This window comes from Cyprinodon tularosa, unplaced genomic scaffold (assembly GCF_016077235.1).
Source record: "Cyprinodon tularosa strain WSP-4 unplaced genomic scaffold, ASM1607723v1 ctg84, whole genome shotgun sequence".
Classification (NCBI taxonomy): Eukaryota; Metazoa; Chordata; class Actinopteri; order Cyprinodontiformes; family Cyprinodontidae; genus Cyprinodon; species Cyprinodon tularosa.
In genome coordinates this window covers 3214854-3229295 of record NW_024039607.1, presented here as the reverse complement: position 1 = coordinate 3229295, position 14442 = coordinate 3214854, and the positions used below count along the sequence as shown (strand labels likewise).

The 14442-nt window shown below is 36.0% G+C and overlaps 1 protein-coding gene across 2 annotated transcripts in view; it reads left to right on the top strand.

Moving 5' to 3' along the window:
• The window catches only part of LOC119774937 (testican-2-like), a 58164-nt gene that overhangs the window by 25600 nt on the left and 18122 nt on the right, over nt 1-14442 (top strand). Inside the window, exons 2-3 of one of the 2 annotated variants that reach the window (XM_038272719.1) lie at nt 5918-5926; nt 8922-8967. In XM_038272719.1, coding sequence (XP_038128647.1) covers nt 5918-5926; nt 8922-8967 — 55 coding nt within the window. The remainder of the gene's footprint in view (nt 1-5917; nt 5927-8921; nt 8968-14442) is intronic. The other variant, XM_038272720.1, reaches the window with a different exon arrangement.

Below are 14442 nucleotides of genomic sequence, written 5' to 3'. Positions count from 1 at the left end.
GGCCTCGATAGCTGGGCTAAACAGAGGGAGCAGGTGGATAACATGAATGATAATTAGAGAGCGGGGAGGGAATGGCAGGTGAATGAAGTGAGTAAACAGATCAACTACCGGGGCTGCGAACATGACAATTTGAGTTTTGAAATGTACAGTTTACGGCCTTGTTTCTGGTGCATATGGGCTGATCCTATTTTGTGCACCTATCATTTTTAAGTAGTTTATTTTGCTTTCAAACAGTGTAGAGCTAATCTGAGGGTTTGCAGACATATTCTGCCAGCTAAAAAAAAAAACCTTGTTAAATAGATGTCATTATTTTAGACAATATTATACCGCACCAAATCTAGCGTGTCATTCTGAGTAACTAGAACATTGCAATCCAAATCCCATTACAAACTGTAGTGAACTTCATATCTTTCAGTGAGACAGACATGCAGTTAAATGGTTTAGCAGCAGCCCTGCTGCAATCACACTGAGTGGGAATCCAATGTGCATAAAAAATTTTTTTTGCTGTCATTGCTCGAGATTAGAATGTTTTTCTGCGTTAGAGCGCCGGCTGGAGTTTGAGACTGGCAGGTTGAGAGGTTTTTAGTGGTATTTATGTCTCCTGCAGACAAGGCCCTGGCAAGGTGAGAAAGACGTTAACTCAGAGGAGTGCAGTCAGGCTTGCGGCCAAACGTTGTCAGCCTAATGCCGGCGAGCATTCCTGGAGGAGCAGTCGCAGCATCTGGATAGTCAAGCTCCATTAGGCTCCTGGCTCTGTTTTACACCGGCTTGCATTACAGCCTTGTTGACAAATGGCGGAAGAGGTGGTGTGTGTGATATGAATCAGCTCAGGGGACATTCAGCATGAATATCATTCCCCCTCTTTTGCTCCCTGGTCTTTTCACTCCCTCCTTTGCTGTTGTCGAGGAACTCTAGCAGCTGCCTGCCTTGGATTCAGTGGGACAGCATTTACTCTTAACCTTAGTGAAGGACTCAACACAGGCTTTGACCTTGCTGTCACACCACTGCTGAAAACAGAGAAGAACCTCTGGGTTCAGAACCTTCATTGACTCTCATCAGTCCAGACAACTGCAGAATCCTTGAAACTAATTAGCTAAAAACATCTGATGCAAGGGTTTGGTTGAAAATTTCTGATGATTAGAGCACCAAAGACTGCCTGGTTGCTAAAAAAACACAGTTTTTACTTTTTTCTTCACATGGTTACCGATATCTATGATCACAAGTCCAAGTAACATATCATTGATTGAGCTTTATTTATTATTTTGGTGTGAAGGTGCAATAAAGATTTGGCAATAAAAGGTTGTTTTTTTTAATAATGTACGAGACACTTTAACAACAGCTTAGCTCTATGATGTTTTGACCACAAAAATATAATACCAACATTTCCTTTCAGGAATAATCCTGCTAAGCTTCACAAAAAATGTATGACTAAAAGAGTCACTGAAAAGAAACACAGCCATTTTAATTTTAACATTTAAACCATATAATTAGGAATCCAAATTGAAAAGCATTTTCTAATTGTATATATTACACATATACACATATTTTAAATTGAATTATTAAAGGGAAATTGAGAATTTTGATTATTTATCCATTTATTAATCCTTTTTTAAATATTGCAATTTGATTTTTAAAACCCTAGTTCTAAATGGATATAAAAAAAAAAAAACATTTCATAACCACATTTCACATTTCCTAATCATACATTTGAAAAGGTAAGCTGCATTAACCTGCATTTTCTTTTTTACTTTACCCTCTTTATTTTCATTTTCTGTGCCCCTTCTGGTCCCTGAGAATACTGAAATTCAGTTAAACCAATCACAGCTGCTCCTCTTATTGATCATTTTGTGAACCAGGTATGGCGGACAAACCACGTTTTTAGTTTTGCATGGTTTGGTTAGCTTTTGGAGTGATGGTCAATATAGATTGAAAAAATATATATTTTAAAGATGTACATCTGCTTATGTTTGCTAATACATTTATTTAGAAATGTATAGCACTTTGTATGTTAGTATTTTAAGTTTTAAAATTTTTGACACTGTTACTTTTCATTTTATCTTCAAATTTGACTCTGAGGTTTATTTAAAAATCAAACAAACAAAACATTACAAGGCTTAATCATAACAACTGAGAGAAGGTGCCTTGTATGGATAAACAAATAGATTATACAGGGAAAAAAAAACAGAAAAGGAGAATAAGGCACAGTACTTCCAAATTAGAAAATGAGTAATGAAGTGGTACAAATCATTTTAACTTAAAAGCATCCTAATGTCAATAACAATAAACAAAGGCTAGGAATGCATATCATCCTCAAAGTCATTAATAATAATGATAACTTAAATCAATTATATTTGAAAGGAAGGGCCAATCTATTGTTTAACTTAAGCAAAGTAAAATCACATTTGGCTCTTATACTAAGGGTGAGATGAGGGACTCGCTTTATTTAAACGTATAATTTAAAAAATTATTTAGTTTTGTATTATATTACTGTGGGCTGCTCAGTGGAGTAGTGGGCAGCACTGCCGCTTTGCAGTGAGAAAATCAGGGTTCGATTCCCAGCTTTCTGCATGGAGTTTGCATGTTCTCACTGAGCATGTGGGGGTTCTCTCTGGGTAACCCGGCCTCCTTCCACAGTCCAAAAACATGACTGTTAGGTTAATTGGCTTCTGAGGTGTGAGTATGAATGTTTGTCTCTGTGTTGCCGTGCAATGGTTGGCGACCTGTCCAGGGTGTACCCCGCCTCTCGCTAGTAGACAGCTGGAGATAGGCACCAGCACCCCTTGCGACCACGCTTGGGATAACCGTGACAGAAAATGGATGGATTATATTACTGCAAGTTACTGTAGTGTTGTATATTAAACTTAATGACACATAAACGGTTTATAATCTGATACATTTTTAACTTCAATTACCACTTATCTTCAAATGAATGAGTTAAAAGGAAGCATTATTCTGCTCTCTTTAAACATGAAGAATCACTTTTCTTCTTTTGTTTGACATTTAATCTAGTCAGAAGTTTTTAAGATAACATTGAATGTGTTGTCAGATCAGGAACTGTGGTTCTCTGCTCATTAAAATAGTAATCTGAAAATGCTAATATTTTTCTCAACATTATGGTCACATCTCTGCAACTACTGTATTTGTGGCTGAAGAGCAGCAAACAGAATAAATTGCTCCCATCTGCTTGACTTGATGGATGTGTTTACATCTGGTTTGTGAAGCCAGTGGAGAAATATAGCAGAGTGAAAAAGTTGATTTCATTCCATCAATCCCTTCATAAAAATTATCATGAGCTACAGTAAAACAAAAAAAGAAACATTTTATACCAACTTTTGATTCGAAAAATCTCTCATATTTGATAAATTGCTGATACCTTTACAGTATGTGGGGCTAAACACCAAGTTTAAAAGGTTACATTTTTTGTAGAATTAGAATTAATGACATACCCAGATATTCTGTTTGAGAACAGGATCACAATAGTGTTAAGTGTGCTTAATCATATTTTGCCGGACAACTCCGACCATGTCTGATGATGATGTCAGACAAGAATTTTAATGGAGAAAATGTAAAAAGCATCAAAGTTGTCTCAGAAAAGTAAGAAAACACCTTTAGTATCAGGTAGTGACACACAATTTAGCATGGATTATATGTTTATCTTTGCAATAATGTGATCAAATTAGCGTTTAACTAATTTAGAGCAATTGCAATGTTTTAAAACCAATTCAAAATACAAATCCAAGAGGTGAATAAAACATTATTTGGCCAAATAATTTTTTATGAAAGGATTTGCTTAATCAAAAACCAAAACCTGCCCTGCGAAGGACTGGCGACCTGTCCAAGGTTTACCCAGCCTCTCGCCCGTAGACAGCTGGAGAGTGCTCCGCTAGGGATAAGCGTTACGGAAATTGGATGGAAAAACCAATAACCTTTACTTAATTAATTCTTTATTTTCTTTGAGTAGACATGAGTATTCCTATTAAATTACTTTTGGTTATAATTTGTTAATCAAAATGGAATGAGCGTATAGGAAAACACATGAACCTTAAAGGGGAACGCCTTTTTTTTTTTTTTACATTGGGCCCTTGATTTTACGTTATTACATCATGTTCTACTAACCCATATGAGTTTTGTGTCATTTAAAGCTGTTCTGAAGATATTCCGTTTGGCTATATCCAAGTAACGTCTTCCTATGGGCAATGACTTGAAGGCACAATCTAAACTGTTTCATAATGTATTCCTTATGGTACGCCAGCATTCATAACATGTAGGCGAATCACGGTCCCCCTGACATCCACGGTTATATTTTTTATGTTTATATCTTGTAAAAACAAAGCGGAGTGTGTATAATGTAAAATCAAGGGCCCAATGTAAAAAAAACGGTGTTCCCCTTTAAAATTATAGTAGTCTTAAACCCCTAATGAAATAAAGCTTGTCTTAGCTTTATAAGCAACAGCTCAGACATGTTATAATGTGGTCCATCTTGTTAGCTAAGTTTTACTCATCAGTAAACTCATAAAATGATCAAGAATCATCGAAGAAATAAATGATCGAGCTAGAAACTCTCCCTGACTTGAGCCAGACCTGTACCTTTGCCCATATCTGTTTTGGAAAGCTTGAGTTTTTCTCCAGCATCTAGCAGCTTAGAATGGCAGGCTCCCTGCCGGGATTTTTCTTTGTTCCAGCAACACATGAGGGGAAGGCCTTCCTTTTGAGGCTCTCACCTAGCATCTAAAGTTTCTGACACTCGAAGGTGCACCTCTATGCGAGTGTCTTGTGATTCTGTCTTGGGCTTGGAGAGGTTTGCAAAAGTTTGAGTGCGAGTTCAAAAGCAGCCCTGTTCATCCTCCCAACCCAATGGGCTTGTTTAAAATCAGCAAGAGCATTAGTCCCCAATGTCCAAAATTAATATAATGGTTTATGGCCCAATATAAGTTAACTGTTAGAAAAGCACAAACATCTGGGATGGAAAGGAATCAGTTTAGGGGAGTGGCGGCATACTGGTTAGGCCATAGACCTTGGAATCCTGAGGTTGTGAGTTTGAAACCCTCTCTGAGAAGGACCCTTAACCCCTAATTGTCCCACGATAGCAGTATGCTGCTCCCCAAGGGGATGGGTTAAATGCAGAGGTAAATTTCTCCAATGTGAGATCAATAAAGTTAAATTATTATTATAATTGTAGGCATGAATTTATTCATTATATAAAAGAATGAGTCTTTGTCAGGGAGTAGTTAGGTAAAAAAAACCATACAATGTTGTGTTTCCCCTACGCACACTTAAGTTCTGGAGGATAAAACAGCAGGAAAGTGCAGGATATTGATGTATAATGCCCTTAGACTGAAGCCACGAAGGTGAAATGGGATAAACGGAAAACAGTCAATGAAATGTTCACTCAAGGTTATCCTTTAAAAAAAAGCCATACCTTTTTGCGTCGTCAGTGCTTTGCTTATTTTATTCTAGCTGCAGAAATAAAAAGAACATCTCATTCACCTCTGTATAGTCATTTGTAGATTCTCACAATCATCCTCCAGAAAGCTTAATGCAATGTGTTATGGCTAAAACAGCTCTTGAGCTAGAAGGCAGCCTGTTGTCCTCGGGGATGTAAACACAGACAGAGGATAGACACCTTCCTAGTGATCAGGATCTATGCCAGCTAATAGAAGAGGCAGCTGATCATATTCACTTAATAGGTTCTCATAATCCGTGATTGTCTTGCGTGATCCCTTGAGAGGAGTAAAATGGTTACGCGTATTTGCAATCAGTGTGTAATAGGCTCTGACAGTTGGACTGCTGGTATGGCAAACTGCTTCTCTACATACAAAACAGTAGCACCGGTAAATCTGTTTATACATTTTAACATGAGATCTTTTTTTTTTTCTTTCTTTTTCCCCTCCCTCCATGCTGCTGGTCTCTGCCGCAGGAAGTTGAGGTTAGTGTCTTCTTTGTATTATAATGTGCTGTGCATTACAAAAATATTATAGCGCCTATATCATGCAAAATACACTTCTTTAGCTTTTAACCATGTTATAATTGTTATTCCTTTATAAAAAAATCATTCACGAAATAGTATTTAGATAAGTATAAACATTTTTTTTTACAAATAAAACACTAAAAAAGCATTTGTATGTATTTCCCACCCTTTTATTCTGAACTGAGTAAAAGCTAAATAAAAATATCATTTATGTTTTCATCATTTCTTTGTGAAATATCTGTATTATAACTTAATCCTATGTATTTAACAGTGTCACCAACTTTGTACACTTTAAAGAGCATATTATTTCAATTAGAATGTAATTTATTTTGACAGTAGTTTAACCGATCACAAATATGTGCAACCGATATTTTTGGGTAGATTTATGAAGCCGATAATAATTTTGACTCCATTTACATGATAAAAATAATCCAATGATAAAAAGTACAAGTCTCAATTTAAATAAAAAAAGAACAAAAAATGTTTATAGAAGTCAAACAAAACAGCAATGAATTGCAAATTAAGGGAAGCCAAATGCATGCACTTTATAGGATTTTAAGTAAGTAACACCTAAATTTATATTATTTTTAACAAATATTGCGGTTCTATTGTGATTTTTTTTTTTGCACTAAGCAAAAGCATGTACTGTAGATGTTTCACTCCAGAGTCTTTATGTTTTCATGACCTTTACTGTGACCTTTGCATGAAAAAGTTAATACTTCTACTATCATGTATGGGTCTGCATGTTAGGTGGAATTCTCTCTCTTCACATCTGTGTGGCAGCAAACCCACCTTAAGTGTATCACCCCCACTTACATGAGGAATTTACTCTTGTTAATTGTAGTGACGAAAATTTAGAGTCTCTGCAATTTTAAAATTGGGTTTTTCCAAATTGCCATTATATTACAAATGTGTTAACTTGCCCTGCTTACTTGCCTTTACTTGCCCAGCCCTAATTTTAAACATGGCTGGTGAATACACTACTGAATCAGTGAACACATGCATACTGTATATTGCTTGATGCCGATACAAGAAAATAAAAAAAATTATAATATCAACCAAGAGTATTGGCGTGTTGGTCTATGTCTATGGCTTTATTGTATGACAATATACCTTGTTTGGTAAATTGCCATGAGGATATAGGTTTGGTCTTTGAGTTTGACACTTGATTCGGGACTGGAGGTTCACCTTAAAGGCAACAACTCTACATACATGGGCCCAAGCCTTGTTAGAATGGTTTATAATAAAGATATTATTTGGTTAGCGGGGAATTGGTCCAAAGGTACATATAACTGATCATCTGTGGACTTTAAAATAGGCTTAAAAATACATTTTCTCATACTCTCCATCTAGTGAGAATGACAGCCGAAAAATTTAATCTCCCGATGTACAAAGCTGGTAGAAACACACTTCAAATCAAGAAGGTTCTATGAATCAGTAACTTTAATAACTCCGGTTTTTATTAAACTTTTCTTACACTGCTTTGAGTCCAATAAAATCCGTTACATTTTGTGATTTTTAAAAGGTTATGAATGCTTTTGCTGGGCACATGTGTTTCTACAAACGTCTTAAATGCTTCCTGATAGATGAGAGTTGGTTCTTTTTAATGCACAAACACACAGCCAAATCAATATAATATAGCATAAATTTCTACTGCAGCAGAGAGCAGCCTTTGACTCCAACTCAGCTGCAACTCAAACACACTCAATTGGATGCATTTACATGCAAAACACTAACAGCGAAGAAAATTACAGGCAAAGTCAAAACAGCTAAGAAAATTACAGCCAAAGTCAAACTCACAGATGCTTCACTAATGATGAAATAACTCAGAACACGACACAGGAATGAATATATGAGCTGGAATCTGTAATATCAGTGATAAGAAAAGGATAAAACTCAAAGCATATTTATTCTTATTTTCCCTCTGTGCTCAGTGTTTGGAGCTGCCTTTTGGGTGTTCTTGTTCAGCTTGACTTGAGCGCTCAGTCTCCATATCCCCTTACCAGAATAAGCCTTCGCTAAAATGATCAGACCTGATCCTTGGAGTCCTTGCTAAGACTTGTGCCAAATAGTAAGAAGTTGATCCTTGCTGTCCTGACAGAGGGAGAAATGGGTCAGAGCTAAAGCAAAAAAAAAAAAAAAAAATGTGGATAATGGAATTGATCTTTTCAGCACAGACTTTCAGGGAGAACATGAAAAAAAGCTGTTGGTTAGAAAATATTCCCTCTGTAGATATCTCCTCAAGCAGAGTAGGTTTGACAACATCTTTAAAGTTCAGACTAGATATTACACATTTTTAATAAACTGAACTAGGGCTGAAACAATTAACAGGATTAATCGATTACTGAATTAATCATCAACTAATAGGGGGAAGTGGTGGCCTAGTGGTTATGGCATAGGGCTTTGAATCCTGAGATTGGGAGTTCAATCCCTCACTACTGTTAAACGCAGAGATACATTTCTCCAATGTGAGATCAAAAATTTTCTATTTATTATTTTTAATTTAGTAATCAATTAATCGTTTACTGGATTATAGAAACTCTAAAACATGCCTTTAGCTGACAGAGCAGTAATTGTACCAGAATTGTATTAAACATATGTTAACATTGCATTTAAGATAAAAAAAAAAATGTCCTCTGTCAATATGCTCTATCCCTAACTTCTCAAGTGGAAAAGTTTTAGTTTCACCTGGTTTAATTTTGTTAAAAAAATCTTCTTTAATGAACCTGGCTATCCGATTATTCGATTAATTGAAATAATAATCATCAGATGAATTGATTTGCAAAATAATCATTAGTTGCAGCCTTAATTCAGACCCTTTCTTTGTGAAGATTATTTTATTTTGAAGCAATCAATGCATCTGTATCTGGACTTCCATTAATGCAACAGTTTCTCTTTTATTTCCCCAGTTTAAATAATTAAATCTATTAATGCAAATATATTTGTTTTACAGGACGACTACTTCAGGAATGCTGACGAGACCGCCGGCTCTGATCAAAGTAAGTGCTGAAAAATGTGAGCTTTTCTCTGTAAAATCAGATTATTTGAAGTGTCCTTCAACACTCTGTGTAAAGACCATTTTGCTATACTTTCTACTAAAGTTCACCATCACAATAACATTTAGGAAAAAAAAATAAAAGTATGCCTTTTGGCATTATGCATAATTTCAAAGCATTTAAATGGCGCCATGCACATTATAAGAATTGGCTTTTTTAGTACTTGTTGAGGTCAGGCAGCTGGTGGGGAGCACTCGATCGTGGTGTCTGAGCTTTGTTGAAGGTGAGAACGCAGCTGTGATTCAGAAAAGTAGAGGTTGTGCCTTCAGTTGGATCCATTAGTTTGAAAAAAAAAAAAAAATCTAGCTATAATTGCTTTTTGTTGCTGAGGGCTCAAGTAAGAACTCCCACCAGGGTTCATTGCCATCCACAGGGGTTGGTTCAGTGCTAAGAAAAAGAAAATCTCACCTTTCAAAAATTAACTGTGTAGGAAGAACAGAGAACATGTGAATGTGAAGTTTAGTTCCCAGAAAAATATTATTTACTCAAGACCCTTTAGAAAATGTAGTCATGGAGAATGTACTTTTACAGGTTTTCCACCAGTTTTAAAGACATTTAGGGATCTAAAATAGCAGAAAAAGTGTTTATACTCCCGGTTAAGGACCTGTAAAAGTATCAATCTGATTTTAAAGTATAGCCTCCAAAATTTGAATGATACAGTAAGAAGACATCCAAACTGGCTTGTCACTCTAGTATCTCCTTTTAGAAAATGAGAACTCCATAGATTATTACACATGCAGATCAATATTTCAACTCTGTATTTCATATAATGTGGATATAAATATTGCTTACAAATGAGAAAAAAAACCCACATATGTGGAAGAATATTAGTGCCAGTAAAAAAAAAAACAGCAACTTAGAAATTTGACTTTTTTTTAAGGGACCCTAATCATCGTCCATAATACAGCAATTTCTTACATAAAAAAGAACTTTGAAATTTGTTATTTAAATAAAATTCCTATAAAAATGAAGAAAAACTGTTTTAGTTCTAACTAGGTTTTAAAATAAAGATAAATAATTACAAGAAGGAGATGTAAAACTGAAAAATAGTGAAAACCTTTTTTATTTTTTTGAACTGTATTTAATAACACAACTTGGTCCTTGGTCAGTTTTCTGGTTATCAGGGGACAGTGAAGACGGTCCAAAGAGTCAGCTGCAGCTGTGGTGCTACAGGTTGCAGATCCCTGCTCTTGAATTATCTAGCAATTAAAGAAAACAAAACTCTTACACAATAAAAAACGGTTTAACTGCTACTTTTACCTCATTTATAACCCCTTTCTATATAAAATAATGTAATCTTTATGTGTCTTTGTAAATAAATGATGTGCTTTTTAAACCTTTGCAATATTGCAACGCTTATGCTGCCAGGGGTTATTTTGTTGTACCTGTGAACAACTTTGATGGTGTTAAATGAATGAAAGGAAATTATGAAAAGCAAAAAAGGAAACAGCATTGACATTTAAGTTTTTAAAGTTGAAAAGTTCAAACTGCATCATGATTGTATTAATTATATGTAAGATTAATAGGCTTTGTAATTTAAAAGAGGTTTATCTAAACCTCTACCAAAAAGTCATTGCAACACCAAAATGATTACGAAATAAAATTAAAAAAGCTAGAAAAACAAACTACTAAAACACGCCTGAGGGTTACATTGAATGAAATATAAACAGAGCTATGTACCTTTGATGTCAAATGAGCATCTTGAACCTTTTCTTTAGACTGCCTGTTAATATTCATGCTTCTGCGGTCTTAAACGATAAAGAATTTACTAGCAAAGTATAAGCTTTAAGCATTGCCATGCTTCTGCTACTTTTAGGTGTGCTGCTCCCAGATATTGGAGCTTATCACTGACCTTTAGCTGGAGTGTTTAGAGGGCTGGACTTAACACCTCCACCATGCTGCCTTAAAATGTGAAAAATTGGCTCAAGACTTTTTCCAATTATCTACACAGTCAACTAGAGGAATAACTAAGAAAAACAAGGCTTTATTTGCCAAAGGTGGGCATTCATTCAGTGTGGTTGAGTTTACCCCCAATGACAGCTCCCTGTGGGACTAATTCTGCAGATTTATTTAATCAAAATATATTTTTTCAAACTTAAACCACAGGTTAGGTGTATAGTAGCTGAATTGAAAGAAATGAAAACCCCAATGGAAAACCTCAGACTATGGCTTTGCCTTTAATGTAAGCTGATTAAAACATTAGATGGGCCCCAACAAGGGTCTTTAAGGAGGGTTTGATACTTTGACTTAAAACAGAAGCTGCCATGCTTGATCCTGACATATTTTCTACCTACAATTTGACATTCTTTTGCTTTTTTAAATATTTAAATAAAAAATATTAACCCATGTCTCTAACTTTTGCACATCTAAGAATATAAGAATGTTATGACCTAATAGTTTAAAGGCACACTATGCAACATTTTTCAGTTAATTAATGTGTTCCATAACGTTATGGATGACTAAATGAGTCATTTCAGGTTGAACAAAGGTATTCTCGGCCGCCCTGGTGGTCTGTGGGGGAAATACTGCACTTGCAACTGCAGGAGCACCGACCCGCACCCACAGGCTCAGAAGTCTCGTGAGAGTCAGTCTTGCTTTACGGCGAGAACTGCTACACGCCCCCAGTTAAAAGCATTCTCGTTGCTAGCACAGTGGCAATCTTTGTGCAGTTATGCTACGTTCACGCAGCAAAAGCAGCAATATCGCGTCTGCTGCTTCCTTTTTGCTGCTTGTACCAGTTAGTTCTGACGCGTGGCTGAAGCAGCTTTGCTGCTCTAGCTGCGCGGTGCAAAAGTGTGTCTGAGGCGCATTGGGCGGAGCTTCACTATCCTTTCTCTGCCTTGCAGCTATATTTGCTGTGATCAGTGGGAATAAAGTAGTTTTAATATGTGTTTAAGTGAGAAAATACACCTGAAAACGTAATCAGTGCAGTCAGTTCATTCAGATTATTATCCTGCCTTCAATATTTTTTCTGTCGGAGCCGCTCAGACCCCCACATACCAGCGGTGCGCCGACAGTATGGATCCCTTCATCAGCAGCGGTTCACCGCGGCAGCTGGTAGGTGTTTTTCATCTAAATAATCCAAACTGCATATTCTGCCGGCAGATTTCTGCATTTTAAGTTAATTTAGGCGTCAATAAACTGTTTAAGAGGAGTGATCATCAGCGCTGTGTCTCTCTCCCTGCGTTAAACGCACCCGACGCGCTGCTTCAGCTGCTCAGACGTGCTGCGCCTGGTGCTCAAAACGCGCCGCGGGACCTTTTGCTGCGCCTTGACGCGCGTCAACCATTGACTTTGCATGTAAACTCGCTGCTTCTGTCGCGCCAGCTACGTCCAGTGTGAACGCAGCGTTAGTCATTCCCTGCTAAGCTCAAAACAACCGCGCCTGGCTTGACGGAGAAACCAGGAGAACAGCTGTGCATATTTACGACAGTGCACTTTTACTTTCGCCCTCTGGGGGGAGCCTCACTGGAAAATCAACACCGGTTGCATAGTGTACCTTTAATATATCTCTCTCATTAACATTAGATTTTTGGAGCAATTGCTTTGTAGTGTGCTTTATTGTGTGAAAAACCATTAACTCTTGGATGCTCTGACTGATTATCCTGTGTAGATCTAAGGCCAGATGTCCTGTTGAGGATTTCAACATGCAGGTGATTTGATATATAAAAACAGATTGAGTTTTTACATTCATACTGTGGTACAGTAACATGATAATAATTGAATAAAACAAATGCCATATATCAAGCCTAAGACATATTCCTGAAATGCTTTAGTTTATCAATCAAATTTTAAAATGAGATATTGGTCAATTGTTCCTCTCTGTTTAAGTAAACACCCAAATTTTACAGTTTTGGCTATATTTAGGTGTAGGATTAGCTGTTTAACAAAAAAAGTTAGTAACAAGGAGTTGAGTGATGAGTTGGCTGGTTTAGATAAGCTTTTCGCGTTACAAATGTACGATTGAAACTGAATTTGCTCTTTTTTTGTCCAATTTTTTTCAACTAAACAAAAAGGCTATATAATTATCAGTTTCAAAAGTGATATTTAATGCTATATTGCTAGTCTTTACGTATTTTGTCTCTTTTGTTTTAAATGGCTTTGCTGCTGCTTCAGGAGAAACTCTATTTATTCTACCAATCCTCCATTCAGATTTAACATGTCTAAATAATTTACAACCTTAAAACCTCAAACTACATATCTTTACAGTTCAGTGTTTTTTAAACTTTTCATTTTCCATGAGTCCCCACAACCCTACTGAAACAGAAGGACCCAGTAACTTTCCACCCATGACTTTTTTATGTAACAATAATAGTAAAAATATACATATTATGGAAGATGTATTTATTATTTGAGACTAGTTAAGCCTTAATTAAGATGGACCATTGAGCATTTTTGCTCAAAAGTGCAACTAAATCTGTTCAGTCAAATCATGACAGAGCAGAGCTGAGTAAAACTGTTGTGATTGCAAAAGCTTTTTTATGGTATGTTAGTGCAAATTTTATGAGCCCTGTGCACAGCATAATTCTCGTTATACGGGCTTGGAGCCTTTTAGCAAAGCCTTTATGTTACAATTTCACTCTGGAGGGGATTAAAGTTGTTCCGAAATTGTTTTTCTACCTCAGTCGGAGGTAGAGCTCACATACATGGGTTTGCAATCTAGTTAAGAGCGAGAGTTAAAAAAAAAATCCACTCATAATGATTTTTCTTTCAAGGCATTTTTTTTATGTTTTCATTTTAACAGGTTGCAGATATTTGTACAAGTATATTCAGACTGTAGCAAAGCATAGCATAGCTCATATATTGGTTGATAAGATAGATCACATTTAAATAACCTAAAGGTAGATCAGTAACATATTACATTATTCATTCTTAATTAAAAAGGAACCGTAAGACCTTTAGCTATTGATCAACATTTATTCATATTTATTGAGGGATCAGATAGATAGATAGATAGATAGATAGATAGATAGATAGATAGATAGATAGATAGATAGATAGATAGATAGATAGATAGATGGAGAGATTCTAAATAAAGAGATGCTATTTAGCTGTTCTTTCCTCAGTGACTACTTCAACACATAGGAGTTTTATTTTTAGAACAACCCTTTAGTGTCGACGTGTATTGCTGACCAAAACCAATCAAACAAAGCATCTTTTCTGCATTTTTTCTTTAGGATTTTACAACTATTTGTTAACTTAACAGTTGTCCCTGTGTTGCCTTGGTATAATTTAAATATAAGTAAAGCGCAAAAGACGTTTATGCAGTAACAATCGATGGACAGTTTTTATAAATTACATCGAACTGCCAAAGCTAAATATTACATTCCTATTTAAATATCTTACCTCTGACCTCTGTTTTAGATCCCTGCAGCTCTCTGTATTTTGCACCTAATCAACTGTCTCTCCATCACCGGC